The sequence below is a fragment of the Poecilia reticulata genome, chromosome 19 (assembly GCF_904066995.2).
Source record: "Poecilia reticulata chromosome 19, P_reticulata-male-v2, whole genome shotgun sequence".
Classification (NCBI taxonomy): Eukaryota; Metazoa; Chordata; class Actinopteri; order Cyprinodontiformes; family Poeciliidae; genus Poecilia; species Poecilia reticulata.
Window position 1 is genome coordinate 4,652,781 of NC_088848.1, and position 19,159 is coordinate 4,671,939.

General features: G+C 38.4%; 1 protein-coding gene across 1 annotated transcript in view; it reads left to right on the plus strand.

Moving 5' to 3' along the window:
* Positions 1-19,159, plus strand: part of nrg3b (neuregulin 3b) — a 240,809-nt gene that overhangs the window by 183,316 nt on the left and 38,334 nt on the right. Inside the window, exon 3 of the mRNA XM_081600918.1 lies at positions 13,429-13,502. Within this exon, the coding sequence (XP_081457044.1) occupies positions 13,429-13,502 (74 nt within the window). The remainder of the gene's footprint in view (positions 1-13,428; positions 13,503-19,159) is intronic.

A 19,159-nucleotide genomic window follows, 5' to 3' on the forward strand; every position in this document is an offset into this window, starting at 1 on the left:
GCAGGGACACGAAAACAAAACACAGGAGCACTTACAAAGAAATACATTTCTAGTATTTAATCTGGCAAAATTCACAACGAAAGTTGCTCTTTCTTACATTTTTTTCCATTTTCTGTTACTATGATGGACATTTTTCCGTTTGAAAGAAAGAACAGAATTGCCCCGCATATATGTTTGATTAGATTTAAAGCCTGTGAAATGTACACAAGCCACCTTTCTGTTCTCTAAAACATTTACATTGAATTGAGGATTCACAGTAGCTCATGTATTTTTATTTTCTTTTTATATAACATACATCTGTAACATTTTGAAAGTATCGCCTAGTCGACGACAAGCTCCAATTTTTTATTTTTTTTATGCGTCTAGACAAGGCAAGGATTTTACATACATATTCACCTTCCCATTACCAGCAGGAAGTAAATTATTTAAGCGCTTCTCACTTTTGAAGATGCTGCTTCAATTCTTTCCAGCAGAGCCACACTGTTCACAAATACACATGTAAGCCAGATATTCCAGTTTAATGTTTTGATCATTTTAAGCACCTTGAATTATGTTGCTAAAATGTGATATATAAATAGTGCCTTGTTTTTTTTTTTTTCTTTGTGCTCGTGACAATTCATGTTGCTTTCAGTTTTATAATAATCAGTTGATAGTCATTTGGTTTCCGTCTCCGTCTGTCCTTTTGAGCCATCTGAATAATATCAAGGTGAATAAGCTTTTACAAACCTCGTTGACAATCAGAAGCTCTAGAGGGCTTCATCCTCTCTTGTCATCCTTCATGATCACATTATGTCCTCTCACGATACAGTTCATACACCCTTGCTAAATTTGTAACGCGCTGCATCATTGTGGAGACGGCCAGCACAGTGTGTTTTGGGTGTTTGTTGACTGAAACATTTCAGGAAGACGTTGCTATGATGAGTCTCGCTTGGTTTTTGATTTTTTTTTTTGAGCAGCAAGGAGACTCTTGGTTGTGGATTTCCTTAGTTATCTTATTTAATGTGTCATTTCTGTCGAATGGGACCAATAATTGTCACCCGCGTGGCTTTGGTTACAAATTAGAGTTGGCTTCCAAAAGGTGTAATGTGAAAGGAAACTGTACCAAACCAAAAAAAGTTGTCTTTTGGTTCCGTGGTGTGAATACACAACATGGAATAAATGACCTCTGTCCACCTCCTTCTTCTCCTCCTCTGACCGGTGAGAGTTGAAAAGCTGTTGCTCTACCAGTGTCCCCAAGTGGTCAAATATTTACTGGATAAATAAATCCAAAGGTACATCATTCTGTTATCAACTCAAGCAGTCAGCATCCTAACTGAGTGTTCATCAGCACAGATGAAACATCTGCATAGCATTGCATGAGATTGAGTAATGTCACTAGAAGATCAAGGCTGCCAAATTGAGGAAGTACTGGCAGCGACTCATTTGTACATCATATATAAAGTCACGTATTTAAGAAACTCATGTTGTGGCAAAGCCCATTTTCTGCATCATTGTCCACTTTTCAGGTGTTTAAGTGTCAACTGATGTATTTAACGCACTTTACAAGCATCATGCTGAAGTGTCCTGAGACAGAGGTGGTAAATGGATTTCAGCTGCAAAGGATCTTATCAGGAGAATCAACGCTCTTGAACTGAAATGGAAATGGAAGATTTAAAAAGGATTGCTGGGCTCTGCGCCCTGGAGAATCTGTGTCTGATCAGATATCGATGGCATAGATAGTTTAATAGAAAATAATAGGGTATACTTTTTGATTGCCTCCTGATTCTGGTGGTGCGCATTGCCCTGTAGCAGGTGCTCAAAAATGTTTATGGCGTAGAGTCAGATACATCGGAAGGTAATAGCTTTGTATCCTTCAATGACAAAGCAGATATGCACTAGTTTGGTGAAATATAACAGAAAATGTCCACACAAAAAGACAAAAGGATGGTAAGGGAGTTAAACAAAGGCAGTTAGTCACCAAGTCACCACATCAGCAATTTAATTTAAGGGTTTTTTGTTTTTTTTACACATCTTCAACAGGAGTGCAAATAACTCTTACGGTTGTTGTACTGTTACCAACCCATCATTAAACGTATATAGATTAGTCCTGCTGAAAATACATGAAAGTAGTAAGTCGAATTGAACTGAATTTATTTGTTTACACAGGGACAAGTTTTAAGAATTAATAAATGCCATATACTTTGATATTTACAGTCTAAGCTCATTTGCAATGTTAACTGACTTTGTTTAGATTACACCAACACATATACAGCCTGACTGACTGCATGGTGGTACAGTATATATGGCTGATGTGTACCCACAAACGTCAATCATCATGTTTGACATGTATAAATTAAAATGTGTCACCGATCCAAGATCCAAATAAATGTGAATTTCATGGAAACTGTCATTTTTCCTGAGCTTAAAGTGCATGTTTACTGAGAGAAATAATGCTACAAACGCTCTTTTGCTGAGAACTAAAAGCAATAATCTCTTCGAAACTGAAATAACTTTCCCAGTTTGACTATATTGTTGGAAGATTGCATGCATATACACACACAAAGACACACATCCAGCAAGAGAGTGCAAAAATAAATCTGTGAAGATGAAGGGGAATATATCTCCTTCAGTGGCATCCCACCTCTCTCTCTGTGTCCGTCTCCCATCAGCTCTTTCTTCCTCTCTGTTATCTCTACTCCTTTGAAACAGCACCTGTTACGGCCTCCTATCACAGAGGCTCTGTCATGATGCAGTGCGCACGCCTCTGTGATAAAGAGCCAGCTCCCATTTTTAAGTTCAACCCCGCTGCCGATGTGCAAGACAAATAAGCCGGGACGTCTTCATCCTCCAAGACCCTAATGACTTTTTTTTTTTTTTTGAAGCGTTTTGGATAGGAGACACCAGACCAGAATGCTGTGTGCCGTTTTTCTCGTTTTACTGCGCGCCCACCCAGATATGTTATTTATCTAGTTAGTTCAGATGACATTTAATAGTGAAATTGTCTGTGTAGATTTTCTTTATTGATGAATGGAAGGGCTGCTGCAGGGTTGTTTACTGTCTTAGCTGATGAAAATCTAATGATCCCTGCAGCGAACTGGGAACATCGCAGTAGCAATTACACCAGCGTAGAGCCAGAGAAAACACTGTAAAGGCTATTCAAACATTAATGTAAAAATTACTCAAGACTAGCTGGGGTTAAAAAGAAATGAGGACAATATAACCCTACATGATGCCATTTCTTCTGCCCTTATCTTTACATGCTCATTAGTTAAAACCTGTTGCGTCTCTAATCTGCAGTGGTTGTGTTTGCATGTGCAGCATACAAAATAACAGTTTTTTGATACTTTTATTATATGCGCCACACAATCTTACTCTACATATAATCACATAAGCCTTTCTGTGTCATTTTTTTTGTTACCAGTAAATGAAATAAATTACAGATGGTGAGGTTAGTCCATAAAATACTTGATGCTAGACTATAAATTCAACTACTAAGTCCACATATACATTTTTTATAAAAAAAAAAAAAGACGTGGAGCTCAGATTTGACACCTGAGATTTGACCCTTCACCTTTAAGACCCATATTCTTTAGGTTCCTTCAAGTTGTGCTTATCAAACCCATGTGCCATGTAACCTGTGGATTTTTCTCAAAGCAAATTAATAATTATATTTTGGCTAAATTGTGAATTCATGAAGCTAATTTATGACAAGTAATTAATACAATACCAAAAAATAGCTAATATTTTTTGGTATTTCCAATTGTATTACGTTACATTACAGTCGTCCTCTGGCAACTAAAATCGATTTTTATCTTTTTGGTCATTCATTTCATCGTCTAGATTTAAATGTAAAGTTTTAAACTGAGACATATTTTGATGAATGTATATCATTTGTTTATGTAAACAGCTGACTTGTGCTAGGCAGCCTTCAAATTAGTTTAATAAATCATGTCTCAACTGGGCTCTCCTCTCTACTGTGCTGCACAAGACTGATAGGGAGCTGTAGTATTTTTGCAGGAGATGCACTTTTTGTTAGTAAAAGCTATTCCCCTTACATTGCATATTCTTTAACTTTAAAACAGTCAGCCAGCATTGCAAGCAATTCATACAATCTATTGCCTCATCAATAACACATTCAGAGAGAAGGCTAAATGGTACAAGGGAAGCAGAGACAGCTGTGAAAGCATACACACGTTTGTTTGTGCACATGATGTTGGGGATGTGTTTTTTGGTATTTCCAATTTTAAAAACAATATCTTACTGAATTTAATTTTTATGGTATTAAAAAGTGAAGATTTTAGTGATTCATATTGACCTTCCCAGTGGTTCAAATTAGGCTGCAGTGCAGAGGAAATCCATTGTAAATCAGCCCCGGCTCTTAGCCTTCTCCTATACTGTATTCATGCACTAGGATGAATCACTGACTGTAGCAGGTGGCGTTTCTCAAAAACGAGCAAATTAGAATAATACAACATTCACCCAAACCCTCTGTGAGTAAAATCCAAATGATTTATTTTAATATTTGGTTATTAACACAATCCCATATTGCACCTGCGCTTCTGTACATATGCAAATCTTCATTTTATCATAACTGACTTGTAGGTCAAGCTATGGAAATGAGGGGTGGCACCCATTTCAATGATACTTCACCACATGATGACCAGTGCCAGTTGGTGTGCCTTTGAAAACATGGCAGCGAGTCAAAAGATTTGGTTGCAGGTGTGCCAAATGTGTGGCAAGGAGCCCAGCTGCCAGATAACGACTGTCTTCGATAGTGGGACTGAAGAACGTCACTTTATAAGATTTAAACAATTAGGAAGAAACTGATTTGTTTTGAAATGATCTGTCTTTCACTGGTGATTCTTGTTGCTGTCAGCATCAGAGTCGTAGTGCTCTGATTCAATGAAGCACCAGGTTTTCCTGACATGGAATTATGCTCTTATGTGTACATATTTGATTTCAATGTCATTCTCTGGCCTCAAAGGCCATAAAAGCTGATTTTTCCATATTTCTAAGCTGTTTTTGAAAACGCACGACTGTGACAAAGAGGGAAAAAATGGAAATGCCGTTCAGGTTCCCTCTTTTAATGCTAATGCTTGTATATCTGTGTTATGTTTTAGGCTTTCCCCCCCAAATTTGAAAAGGAGAAACCTGCTACGGTTTACATAAAAGTAGTCATGAATAGTTTATAAATCAGGATGTTTGTGTCATTATTATATTTTACAAAAGCCATGGGCAGGATTACAGTTCTCGGTTGTTGGATTGAGGAAGTCAGCTGTGTACACAAGGGCTGAATTCCTGGAAGGTTTACATGTGCTTCTGCTTCAACACACATTATTCAAACGATCACCTCCATAGTCACCGAGTTTCTCTAGAAGCCTGTTGATGATACAATAATTTAAGTGAAGCATGGAAACATCTAAAATATGAAACAACTTCAGCCCCTGATGACCAGAACTTCATTTCACTGAATTAAATAAGGAGCTAAAGATTAGGAAATATTTTATTTAAAATTTGGTCTTTATATTCTGGTGAAAAAAAAGTGAACAAAATGTACAAAAAGAATAAAAACATCCAAAACTAGATTAAAAAAAAGACAATATAGAGCAGCTAGATAATATTTTTGTCATATTTTAGTAATAGATTAATGGAGTCAGAGATATATGTCATACATTTATCAGTGGCCCATTGTCAAAGCAGTAAAGATGTGAGTTGCTTCATCTGCTTCTTGCCCAAATAGTAAGCATGTATTATTTCCTTGTGTAATGTTTCAAGAATCAGCAAACCATTTGTTTGTAAAGTTCTTGTTGAGATTGTGCTAAGCTAATTTAGTTTACTGAAGAGTAAACAACGTTCTATTTTATGTGCTATTTTCAAAAGCTTACTGTACTCTGGGACAATTTATTTGCTTTTGTTCGTCTCTCCCATCATTCTCTGTCTAAACAGCTGTTCCTATAAAACACAGTGACCACCGAACAACAGGGTGAGACTAAACATCCCAAGAATGAGAAGAGATTTCAGCTGTATTTACAGGAAAACAAAAACAAAAAATATTCTCACAAACAGAAAAAAAGAAACCTTTTACAAATCAAAAGCTGCATTTTTAAATGACGTGTAATTAGTTGAAGAATAGTGTACTTTCCTGCTCAATGTAAAGCAATGCATTTTAGATTTAGTCAGTCTGTGTACTTTAATTCATTAAATGATCAGATGCAATTTTGACTCTTTCAGAAATAGCCCTTTAGTTTAGCCCCCAAAACGCTTGGATGTTATCCAACGGGTCCATGAGGACTCTGGTGACCTCAACACAGTTGAGGAGTTTTAATGCCACCAGGATGCTCTGAAGCAGCGCTGACTTTAGCATCATTAGCGGCTAACAGTTAGCCAGCTGCAATGTTCTTACAGAGCTCACAACGTTTTTGTATGTCGTCTCACCTTGTCTTTTATAAAACCTCGCTTGGCTTTGTTTAAAATTCAATCTAGTTACTCTGAGAACAGCTGGTAGGTGTTTTTTTTTATTATTTTTTATTTATTTTTTTTTACAGAGTTCAGAAATTAAAATAAGAGCCAAAAAAATGAAACCATGAACAGCTGCTTCCAAAACCCTTGTGTGTTCAGGGTAAACCTAATGTCAGGGTAAGGACACACAGAGCTGTCAAAAAAACCCACATTGTTCCAAACGTAGAAATATATACTTTTTGTAATATTAACACCTTTTGTACATCCAGAAATATATGCAAAACACTGAGTCAGTCAAGTGCTCAGCCCTTTCACTGAGCTACAGTAAAGCAGCTTCCCTCTGCCTTACTAGCTAAAGCGTATGGGGATACTTTACAGCTAATTTGCATGTGTGTTAGAAGGTAAATGAAGGTTTGGGTGACACCATCACACTGCCTCCCCGCATCTCCTCTTTGTACCTCTTTTTCCTCTCCTTGCAGTCAAGCTATCCTCCATTTTCCTCCGCACTAATTAACTGGCAGGATGGTGATTTGTCATGAGACACAGCTGCCCACCCCTCCATCACCCTCCAGACTCAGAGGTGTGTTTTCTCTGTGATTGGAACATGTGTTAAAAGCAGGAAGCAGTAACAAACAGCCCTTGAACAGTAGGAGGGGAAACGCACGACAGGATATAAACCGGCACATGAGAAAAAGCTGTCATATATGTGCCGCAATCCACACAGACATCTGGGTTCACTACAAGATAGTTTCCCTCCGCAACCCCCTTTAGAAACACACATGCGCATAAATAAGAGCTCTGGCTCTCCCGTCACCCTCTTTAGAGAGACAAACCAAACATGTGCGCCTCAAAGCATGTCGTTTATCTCGTATTGTTTATTGCCCATTCAGGCATTCAGCGCTCTGTTCATGCAAACTCATTTTACAAAGCATTCTCAGCATCTCATTGAGCAACGACTGAGCGTATTTCACAGTGGCACAAAAACGGGGTATTGGAAAGGCGGGTCGGTTTGGGGCAGACGGGGGGGAAATCAGGACGTAGACAAACAGAAAGCAACCCCAGACGTAAACAGATCGCCAGACAGGCATCCTGCCTTTGGGTTTGTGATTTAGAATACTAACAAGGCATCTGTGCTCACACCAAGGGAGACAAGGTGTGATGTAGAGCAGAGCCGAGGAACAACGAGGGAGGGCTAGCTTACCCTTGAAATCTGTCTGTCTGTCTTAAGTGCCTCCCCTGAATTTTTTGTGGCACGTCATTAACATTTGTGGGATTTATTTATTTATTTTTTCTCTTTTTATACTGACTCAGAATAAAGGAGCAGTTCTTGTGACTTAATCAAAGATTTGATTCTTAAATAAAACCCTACGGATTCTCAAAGTTTACATGTGGTTGCAGAGAATATGAGAGATTCCTCATCTCTCCCACCAAGGCTCCCATATGTTATCCCATGCAAAGTAGTTTAGCATGTGATTATTAATCCAATTCCTCTGCTGTCATTTGGACTAGTGCTTCAAACAGCTTGTGGCATCTTTCAAGTCACATTAAAATGCTCAATCAGATTTAAGGGTCTCCAATTACCATCTCCATGGTGATTAGAGCTCATTTTAAGACGAATGCTCTTCACATAATTACAAGAGAGATGGCTTTTGCGTATTTTTCCAATAAAATGTTATTCAGTGTTCACTCTGAGAAGCAGAATGATCACAGACAAAAACCCATGTTGAAGCTTTTCAGGACGGGAAATGATTGTGCTTTTAGGAGTATTTAGAATAAATCAAGACGACAGTTGATTTTCAATTAGTTTCAAACCTTTGTCCTTGCTCACAAACAAATTATTTTAAGATGAGTTACTTTATATTATAATAAATCAAACATTCTGTGAAAGATAAAGTCTGTGCAAAAAAGCATGTATGGGTCAAATCCACAATCTATGAACTCTTCCACTTATTTTTGCTTTTTTTGTTTTTATAACTTTTCTATCAACTAATTAAGATAAATCAACACAGTACTGGAGTACGAAAAATGAAAATAAAAGACTTACATTTTCAAATTATCTAACATTATTCTCTTGTTTTCACATATAACTCTTTCAATCTGAACAACTCTTAAGCCAGTGCTATTTATAGCTCCTATTTAAATTTAAAACATAGAGAATCCTCCCGTAATCTATTATTTTAATAACACGGTATTGATAGGAAGGCTTCTTTCATTTAGCTGCAGATAAATGATTTATTGATACTCAGATACACATAAGTTATTAAAATCAAATTTTTTTTTGCGTCTAAAATATCTACTGTATTCCTGTCATAAGCTTTAATGACTACAAAACAATGCCTGTTGTATTCCTGTCATAAATTTCTATAACCTTTTATCAGCCTTTATGACCCTGAGCAGGCAGGGTTGGGTGGGGGGGCATTAATCAGCATCTCTCTTCATATTTCTGTCTTCCCATTTCTAAATTTGCTCTTACCAAGACAAATAAACTAAGGTGCAAAGGTTAAGCAGGCTCTGGGTCAGTTCCGCTCTCAACCAATTTATACCCCGATTTCAGACCTTTGTGTTGCCGTACGAAGGAAGATGGTAGCAATAAATCATTAGGAAGGTAGTATCACTGCAAGCTGTACCTGTTCCTGAGGTTTACCTGCAACTAGATTTTTTTATTTTATTTTCAGAAGCAGCTTAGAGATAATTAATTGTGTGAATTATACTGACAGCATTCTGTGCAAAACTTGTGATCTTGCACTTTTACTCTAGCACTGGGTTTAACAATTGGGAAGCTGGGTGCAGAGTGTTGGCCTTCTAGCCTTTTCACAAGCACGAGTCTCCGATGTCTTCTCCATTCCAGTGAACCTTGGAATCGTTGCTGCTCAGTTTTCACAAAAATGTGTGTATTTTTTCATACATCATAGATAAATAGCTTCTGCAGTAATGCTAAGGTTCCCACTGTGTGTATTTATGTGTATTAAAGTCTATCTGTCGTTTCAACTATTAAAAATAAGCAATAACAAGCAGTTTCAGATGGGGTGTAAAGTACTTGTAGTTTTCAGTTGTTCACTGGAGGTAAAAGGAGCCTTTTGTTAAAATGCAGGTAGAAAGCATGACAGTGGAGAAACAGTTTACCTGTAACAGTAGGTTGTTTATTAGCACATTGAGCAGTGTGTACACGAGCATTATTTACAGTGGTGAGACCTTCCTACTAAATGTGACTGGTTGTGTCTGAGTGGGAGCAAATCGTGTTTGCAGATGTCTGTTGGACCGCAGAGAGAAGTTTGTATAAAATGATACAAACACAGAAAATTGTGAAGCGGCAAAATGGCAACACGTGAATACTCGGGGGTACACATTGGGGACATTTTTGAAAGACAGCTCAGGAAACTCTGCACCGGTTTTGCATTAGTAATTTTCAGCCTTATTAAGCAGAGAAAGTCTTGACTGCATGAGAGAAACAATGACAGGAGAGAATCAAATCTTTATCCCCTGTTGGTTCCCTGAGCATAAAACTATGAAGGATTTTGTGTATTCGGCTGATTACAGCATAAATAAACTGACACTAAGGGTTTGAGGTTTAAGAAATTGAGGCGTTAATTCTAGGGTATTTTTCATGCATAATTTAAAAAGTAATGGGCCTGACATTTGAAAGTGCAGTTATGGATTTACACTGCCATATGAAGAGGTTGTTTCAGTGTTTGCCAAACTGCCATGATGGAGGTTTTCCCTGCACAAAGGGCACAAGAACTTCAAGACTCTTTTTTTAAGTTCCTCCATTAAGGCTTGTAATTCTACAGAACATCTAGTTGCTATTCACCAGCAGCTCATGTTAGACAACAAGCTAATGTCAAGGTTAAGCAAAAGTTAACATGACAATATTGCAACCAAACTTACATCTCAAGTGTAAGTACATAAAAATGTTGTGGTATCCTGTAGGTGAATTTCTTACATGTTGTCATTTGTAAAATAGTGTTAGTTGAATCATCCGTTTTCAAGAATGTAATATTAGAAAAGCTGATATTCCTGAGAGATGTTTATTTAAATAAGGACAGCTTTCTGTGAGTGTTGCTTTGTTGAGAGGTCATTGTGACTAGACAGGTGCTAAATTCCGTGCATTTACCTTTTCATTTGTCTCCCCTTCAGGTGGTTCCATATTCAGGCTCGAATTATCAGGTTATACTTTGAACAGTCAAACCATTTTAAGTATTTTACTAGAGCTGCAAACCTTTTATCCTTCTTAAAAAGTGCTAATTAATTAGCTCTTTAGTTTGCATAGTTTATTGTACAAGTTAAAAGTGGCTTATGCTTCTTGAATAATTTTATGACGGCGTTATTGGAACACAAGAGTTAATTACACATCTAATTTTTATATCCAACTTATTAATTAGATTTTTATATAAAGTCTAGAACTATGAATTACATATCAAGTAATGGTGGGTTTTTAGGTGAACAGTTATTGTCCAGAATTTTTTTATTTTTTTTTTGCAAATCTGCTTTTTATAAAAAAAGTTACGCTGGGAATACAGTATAGCAAAGCAATATTGGCTGGTCAGTTAGATGTGATATTTGCTAATGGAGACTCTGTGTTCAATGACTTTGTAACTTTATATTCAACTTGTTCTTTCTTGCATAGAAATTTAAAAGGGAAATCTGTCAAATCATTCAAACACTTTATCCCCTTCCACGGCTGACAGCTTTTAGCTGGAGATGACAATCAAACTTAAAATAAACCATTCACAAGACACTGGGCTACAAAAGATTCTGCTTTTTAATGTATTTCAGTTTCTTCTTTTTTTTTTCTTTTGTTGCAAATTGCAGTTATTGTTTTAGGTTTAAAGCCAGTGAAAGTTTGTCACCTGTAGAGTGATAAGTGGCTCTAATTTAGTTCCCAGAACATCCAATAACTACCTGCGTTTCTTAAAAGGAAGAGTGAGATATTCAACGGCCTAACAAGGATGATCCTGCACAAAATCAAATGCGACAACGAACAATGAAATGACCAGTAGATGCATATTTGGTGACCATGTCAGTGAATGTCAATTTGATACAGTAGGGGCTTCCACACTTCCCATATCTGTGTCCTCTGTCACTTTTATCAGCAGTTAAAACTGTTTAATCCGTTGTTAACATGTGGTAACTTGTTTTTCCGAGCCGCTTTTAAACGCAACATGAGCGCTGCGACGCTCGCGCTGGGTTTACACCTGTGCGGCAGTGAAGGAGACCTGCTGCTGCTGCTGTGCGGAGCTACGCAGGTGTGTTAGAATCATGGCAGCAAACCAGCAAAACACAAAGAACCGTTCACAGTTTTTCCCCCCAAACTAACCGACTGAGTTGAGTAAAGTTGCTGGATGCAGGTAATGTTAGCTAAAAGATGACTAGCTAGCTAATATCAATACAGCACCTTACGCTTAACAAGTAGCCTGTAGGCTACCGATGTTATTGACTATGTTCAGCTACGTACATTAATTTTGCCCCCCAAAAAGTCGATTCCCCCCTTGTTCTTACAGACAGAGAGTCTCTAAGAATCCCGCCCCACCCTCGTTCAACCAGACAGCCATTTGTAATCCATAGGGGGGCCCAGAAAATGTTTGGAAACCACTGGGGAGGGGGCGCAGGAGAAAAAGTTTGGGAACCACTGCTCTAATGTAATGTGATAATATTTTTTCGTTACATCTTTTTTAATATAACGTCACATTTTTGATCATTATCATGTAACACCACTCATCATAATACAAAGTGGCGACACTGTTTTACATGAGACCTGAGTAAAATCACAGTAAAGCATGTTTATGCTCCTTTGGTTCTGCATGACCAAAATAATAATAATAAAAAAATTACAAAAGAAACTGCAAATGTTGAGCTGAGGCACTGAACAAATACAGCTTAAACTGCAGTCTGAGATGTACAAACAGAGTCACAATCATCTCACTGCAGTTTTCATGCAGAGCCGATGACTTCTACTGTTTATTTTGTTATTTTCTGCTCACTTTTTCTTTCTAGGTGTTGCTTTCTCTCTTAGTTAAACCCGTTCTTTGCTCGTCGCTTTTGTGTTGCATCACCCTGGTCGTGAGTTTTCCACATGAGTGGAACATTACAGACAGGTATCGATTGAAAACATGAGGAAAGTAAGCTGATGGCACTGACAAAAAATATATGCACCAGTTATAAATGGATCACTTGTGTGCAAGAATTTGTTAAAATGGTCACTCAGAAAGAAATCCCTTAATTGCTTTTGTTAAGCTTTGAAACAGGATTCGCTTGCATTACCTCCACTGCGTAAGGCAACATAAAAACACCTAAATCGCTTTAAGACATGAAGTATTCAGGATGATTATATCTAAAGAAAGTAGCTTTAAGCGGCGATTTTCTCTTTGTTTAAGATTCGGAGACAGCATTGGAGGTAAAACATCCAATTCTTTACAATAAGCAGCCTATAACAGAATGACATATTTCACGACTGAGTATCTATGATAGTTGCAGGGAGATCTGTAGGCATCAGCAGTGCTTGCATATTTACTTAGTGATGAAGGAAAATATTTGGAAAGAGATTGGACTGTGTTTATTTAAGTGCTCCAGACATGGCAGCCTTCCTTCAGCTCCAGATCGTATGGCGCCCGTATCACGCCAAGAACTCTTCAGCCTGTTTTCTTCCACCGGGACCTGGCATTCCTGTCTGTCATGTGCTATCAGTGAGGCTGCAGGCGCTCCTCAGTCCTGCCCAGCTCCTTCCCCCTTTCTCTCTTCCTTCCCATCGCGCCCTTATTCAACACCGTCTCTGTGTCTTTCCCCCTCTGCCATCCCAGCTCACAGCAAGCCATCTGCTTTGTACCGTTCATCCCTTCATCTGTCTAGGTTTCCCTCTTCTAAACTTGCCTCATCTCAAAGTCTCCTAAGATGATGTTTCCCTGCTGAGCTTTGGTGCTTTTTGGTTGAATTGTCTCAATTCGGATGTTAAATCACACTGTGTGACTCTTTTCTTGCCTCCTTTTTGTCTCGTAGATGTAAGGAGGGCTACCATGGACTACGCTGTGACCAGTTTGTACCCAAATCTGACGCCATCTTGTCTGATCCAAGTAAGCTCTCTCTTATGTTTCTTTTGTATTCAGTTTTTTTTTTTTTTGTATGGTGATATGCAGTACCATAAAAAATTGTTATGTTTTTGGACATATCTAACTGTTTCAAATTAATATTTGACAACGATTGAAAACAAAACCTATCCATAATGGAAAATGGCCCTTTGTAAAAAAGGATCTCATGCTCTGAAAAGGACAACTAAGCAATTTTAAATGCATTGGGATCCCATCCAGCAAACAGTGTGAGCAAAACATCAGGAGCACCTGACGTTGTAAAATCACTCAGAGGTTCATCCACAACATCTGAAGCACTGCAGACATCACTATTCTCGGTTAAGGTAAGCGCTCATGATTCGACAACAGAAAGCAAACTGGGCAGAAATTTAGGAGAGTTGAAGCAAAATCTGCAAGTCCACTTCTAAACCCTCAGATTTAGGTTAGTCATGTGTACAAAACTGCCATCCGTTACGGATAGGAGAATAGATCAGAACTCCTCCACAGGGATATAAAAGACTCATTGCAGTCATTGCTGCCAAGAGTGGCACAAACAGATATTAAGTTTATGGGGTGATTACTTTTCCACACAGAGGCAGGTTGCTTTGGATAACTTTCACCCCTAATCAAATAAATCAACATTTAAAAACTAATAAGACTACTTTGTTATGGCACTGTACCACAAGAAGACAGATGGAGAAGAATGTCATGCCTTAAGAATATTGTGACCTCAACTCAATTTGTAACCAAAATTAATAAAATGTCAAATATGCACAGGGTAAAAACGTACAGATTTTAAACTCATATTTAATTTAGACTTTTTTTTTCTTTAAAATAGCTAATTGTCAGTTTCCTAGAGCGAAATCTCTTTAAGATTTTAGAACAAGTACCACCTCACTAAGAAACACCATCCTGACAGACATTTTTGAAACATTGTCGCAGCAGGAGTTATACTCTCAATGTTTGTGATGTAAGAAAAACAAAGGCAGAAAATACTTTGATCAAGTGGCACTGCTCGATAGATTGAAAGATGCAATTTTCCCACAGATGTTGAAATATCAAACTCTGAGGCTAGAAATGGTGACAGAGAGGTTCTTAGAAGTTAGAAATCAGAGTGGGAAAGTCAGACACGACACGCAACCCCTTGTCACAAAATCTCATTTGGCCACCTTGTTTGTAAAATGCTGTGATAGTCACAGTTGGTAGAAAACAGTGCTATAATACTATAGTACAAAGTAGTATAAAACCCCTTTTTGTGTACATGATGATTCAGTCTTTGAGAATAAATTTGTATTAGCTTGCATTGCTAACAGTAATGGTCTGATCAAATCAGTCACCTAGTCACTTGTTTTTCAGCTTGGAAAACACAAATTATTTGGGTTAGCTGCTATTACTCTATTTTGATTCATTTACTTATGAATATACTTCTTAGATCTGATTAGTTGATTCATTCGTATTTACAAATAATATACACCAAAGCTTCTTGAGTACTACCAAGGGTAACCTGCGTACCAGCAGTGGTACTTGTCCCACAGTTTGACAGCCATGGTTCTTGGGCATCACATATAGTCTCCATGTCCTAGTGAAAGCTCTGCGGTGTAGTTAAGAAATACAGCAGACGTCAGATGTACAGAGGAGAAATCTTCGGGCCCGGTGCCGCTCCCACTGGGCCGTGAACTTCACAAACTCACACTGTTTCAGGGAGTGACTTGGCTCCTTTACTCAGAGAGTCAGAGAGAAAACTTGAGTGCTATGGCTTTCTGCTTCCACTAAGCCCTTTGAGAGTCCATTAATGGGGTCACAAGCTATTGCCTCGAAGCATGTTTATACCCTCACATGACACACAATTTTCACTCTGGGACTCTTTTTATCTTCTATAGGAGTATGTCAATTCTCCTGTTTAACTGGCTTAGGGAGCTTTTATGTTCTTTTAGCAAAAACTAAAGCTTAGTTGTTTTTGCGGGCAAATGCAGACACATTTGGGCACAATTTATTTTCAGTTGCTGCTTTAGTTTTTGCTAAAATCTTAATAAAAAACACAAAAGTCTGTAAAAAAAAAAAACGTGCATGGAATATAAACACTTTTGCATATCGTTTGAAATTTAATCTACATGTGGGAAATACAAGATAACAGAACCCGATTCTCCCCCACAACAGCAGTAACCAGGAGTTACAAAGCTGCAAATACTCTATTAGTGGTGTGCTGCAGCTGGATTAGTTTGATTCAGTAATTACCCACCTTTTCATCCAGTGGCCCCACAAAACAATGGGAACAGCTATTAGGAGGCCATCAACCGCATTTAGGAGGTGTGGTCAGCGAGGCAAATTGTCGCTTTTACACACACTGAAGTCCTAAATTATTTTTTAGCAACCTGTTATCTGCTAACAGGCACAGAAATTTCTGAACACATTGTGTTGTGTGTTTGTGCTTTAATTGCTGTGATTTATCACATGGCATGTTGTGAATAGTGAAACGATTCAGCCATTTCCGTGCAAATGTCTTGTTGTAGATTGAAAAACAAAAAGTGACTAAACATTTTAAAGTCTAAATAAACAAAGAGAATAACGATGCCTTCAAACACAGGCCCATATCGCTAAACAGCTTTTGTTTATTTGGTATTTGTGGTTTAAAGCAAATATGTTTGGACATTGGGATTGTTTGCCCGTTCATTCACCATCTTGCTATATTGAAAATAATGCCGTTGATTGGCTGGACGCCCAAGAGCAGATATAAGACAACAGCCCTGGTTACTGCCTGGATGGTTTCCACTGTGCTTCCTAGCACATATCAACTCTTGAACTGGACAGTTCAGGAACCTTTCACAGGGGGTCTCATGCATTCACTCATTTCAGTAATTTGTGGCTTGTTGCGTTCCCTAACCCTCACGATTCCCAATAGTTTCCAAATAGTTGTTTTAGTCTAGATGTTTGAACCAAACTTGTTCATCTTTGTTCTTTATGGGTTTTGCTTTGTCCACTTGTTCACAGTCATGTTGGAACATGAACGGGGCAACAACAAGCTGTTCCCTAAAACGAGAGGGGCTGAAATTGTCAAAAATTATTTTCCTATTCTGAAGCTTTAGATCCTGTTCTCTAGGGCCAACAGACTGGGCTTAATCCATCAGAAAGAGCCCCGCTCCATAGTCCTCTCTGCACTAAAACCAAGACTCCTTCATTGGATTGTGAGAGAAAGAGAAAGAGACATGATTCATCCCTCCAGAGAACACATCTGCCTTACAGTGTAGAGGTGGCGTTCTTTACACCTCTGCATCCCATGCACTGCATTGCACTTGTCAATGTAAGGCTCGACTCCGGCTGCCCAGGAAACCCATTACATACCCTCTCTGTGCACTGCTCTTGAGCTAATGTGAAGGTCACATGAAATTTGGAGGTCTGCAGCTATTGACTCTGATTTTTACCTCTACCACTTTGTGGCTGAGTTACTGTTGTTCTCAATCACTTCCTCTCTCTGATAATGCCAGTAACAGCTGACTGTGGAGTACGGATTTGCCAGTAGCATCCTGGAAACTGACCCATTCTTCCATAAAATATTTGTTGGAGCTAGATTTTATAGACCTTTGGAAATGAAAACGATTAAAACACCTGAATTCAATAATTCAGCGTGGCGAGCAAATAATTTATACAGTGTCAGGTAGTTATTGTTGCACCTTCAACTTTCAAGAAACCGAGGGGATGACCCAAAGAACTGGGCTCTGGTTACAAACACCAATTCATTTGCTGTGAATGGCAAAATTACAATTTAATTTGGTTTATCGATCTGCCATTTTCTATTCTTTTTTTATGCTCATTAATTGCACCTTTGATTATTTTTGGTGTCAGTTTCATGTTGTAAGCTAAGAACATGTCCAGGGATGGAAGAGCAATATATAAATTATTGTCAGCCTTAAAATATATTATAATTGACCTGTTATTTCCTAAACCTAAAATCTTCCCAGGATGTCAGGATTTACAGTAAATTCATTCTAACTGAGCTCTTTGTTAGAGTGTATGTTTTTCTCAAAGCAACATAATGTCCATATTTATGCACAGCAGCTTTCACCAAAAATCCAAAAGATAAACAGCAAAGATTTTAAAGCGCAATGAGGCCTATTTGGATCTATGTTGATAGAGACTGATCTAAAATTTACCCAGATTATGGAGGGTTTGGGGGGATAATCCGGCTTTCTAAAGCCAAATCATGTAATGATATACACATACATGCACGCACTAACAACAAATACAAGTGGAAGAGGTCCCAGTGAAATTCATTTCATTGTGTCCATGTGTGTCTGTTTTTATATGTGCAAAGTTTACTTTTTTTTATTTGTTGAAAAGGCGGAATTATACACAAATCATACTGGGAAGTGAGAAAAAACAATTCTCTCTCCTCGCATCCGTTTAGGCTTTTAGCTTTATTTTTTTTCTCTCTGAATCAATATATGAGCATCTCGCAGACACAAATCTTTCCTTGCCCCTTATCCTGCTTTTGTATTGACTGGAAAAAGACTCAAAAGAGCAGTCTGCACCGGCTTAGCTGGCAATGGCGCTCCGTCATTCTCACATCTTTACAGAAGGGTGAGAAACAGAAACTGCTGTGCACATCACAGAAGCACAGGGACAAATGGAGGAAGACACTCCCTGCCCAAGACTCCAGCTACAGGGCTTTTGAATTCAGCTGAAAATGAGTTTGGAGGAGAGGACCGGAGTCTTAACAAGTCGGTGCATAAGGAGGAAGTAGTTGGGGGTCTTTAATTGGAGGAATTGCAGGGCAGGAAGACGGCAATTTAGTTTGTGCTTGGTAAACAACCTGAACAAATTTCTCTTAACTCTGGGTAGGTTTGGAGTTTGCCACTGGTGAGGTGGCACCTTTGAGACTGCAGAGGAAGAACATCAGGGAGTTTTTAGCTTTACTTAGTAGAGAAGAAAATAATAATTTGAAGCATTTTTCTCCTGTTGATATTCAGCCTGGAGTAAGAATTCACAAAGGACATTGAGTTCAGCTGCACACATAGGCTTATCAATTGCTTGCTCATCCAAAAGAGGACGGGGATTAAGAATTTGATTCACTCCTTTCATTGTCTCTCCACCTCCAGCTTGCTACTTCCTAATCGAGCCAAAAGCGCTTCACATGATGCACAGGTAGTCTCCAAGCTTGCTCTAGGCTCCCAGGAGACGCCACAAATGATTCCCAGGGGTGATTTGAGTTACCACTGCCATGTATTTCAGAGGCCGCACGTATCATGATTGGTGCATTTCCTCAGTCAAGGCAGCGCCAGAGGAAGAGACGTGCATCAGCGTTGTAATGACATCATCTGCTGAGGCCGGGAGAGTGAAGGCGATTTAGAGAAAAGAGGTGCCCGCTGTTGCCTAAGGCGATCGTAAAAGAAAGGGTTGAATGGACAATATAGATCAGGTAGCATCGGGATGATACTGTGTTCACCTCTATGGCCTTGCCAAGTGCCTGCAACATAGAAACAGTAGATTGCGATAGTTAAAAAAAAAACAAAAAAAAATGCAGCTATGTTTTTTATCATGCAGTAAAATCTATATTTATTTTCTCAAAGGAAAAAAAAAACATTCAGTGTTGAGGTTTGATTGATCGTAGCTGCTTTAGACATGAGTAGTATCTGGGAGGTTGTCATAAATCCTTCTGAAATCATAAA